Source organism: Pteropus alecto, unplaced genomic scaffold (assembly GCF_000325575.1).
Source record: "Pteropus alecto unplaced genomic scaffold, ASM32557v1 scaffold195, whole genome shotgun sequence".
Lineage (NCBI taxonomy): Eukaryota > Metazoa > Chordata > Mammalia > Chiroptera > Pteropodidae > Pteropus > Pteropus alecto.
The window spans coordinates 2,713,940-2,714,341 of NW_006438073.1; the positions used below are offsets into that span (position 1 = coordinate 2,713,940).

At 69.7% G+C, this 402-nt stretch overlaps 1 protein-coding gene across 1 annotated transcript in view; it reads left to right on the forward strand.

Annotated features, from left to right (window-relative positions):
• Positions 1 to 6: 6 nt before the first annotated feature.
• The window catches only part of LOC102885011 (AT-rich interactive domain-containing protein 1B-like), a 3,671-nt gene continuing 3,275 nt past the window's right edge, over positions 7 to 402 (forward strand). Inside the window, exon 1 of the mRNA XM_025049052.1 lies at positions 7 to 400. Coding sequence (XP_024904820.1) covers positions 119 to 400 — 282 coding nt within the window. The 5' untranslated portion in view covers positions 7 to 118. The remainder of the gene's footprint in view (positions 401 to 402) is intronic.

Sequence of the window (402 nt, forward strand, 5' to 3'; positions counted from 1 at the left end):
ACCCACAGCGAAGAGCGGCGGATCCGAGGCGGCTCTCAAGGAGGGTGGAAGCGCCGCCGCGCCGTGCTCGTCCTCCTCCGCGGCGTCCTCTTCCTCCTCGTCGGGCCCGGGCTCGGCCATGGAGACGGGGCTGCTCCCCAACCACAAACTGAAAACCGTTGGCGAAGCCCCCTCCGCGCCGCCCCACCACCACCGCCATGCCCACCACCACCACCACCATGCCCACCACCTCCAGCACCACCACGCACTCCAGCAGCAGCTAAACCAGTTCCAGCAGCAGCAGCAGCAGCAACATCCCATTTCCAACAGCAGCAGCCTCGGCGGCGGCGCGGCTCAGCCGGGTCCCGACATGGAGCAGCCGCAACATGGAGGCGCCAAGGACAGTGCCGCGGGCGGCCAGGC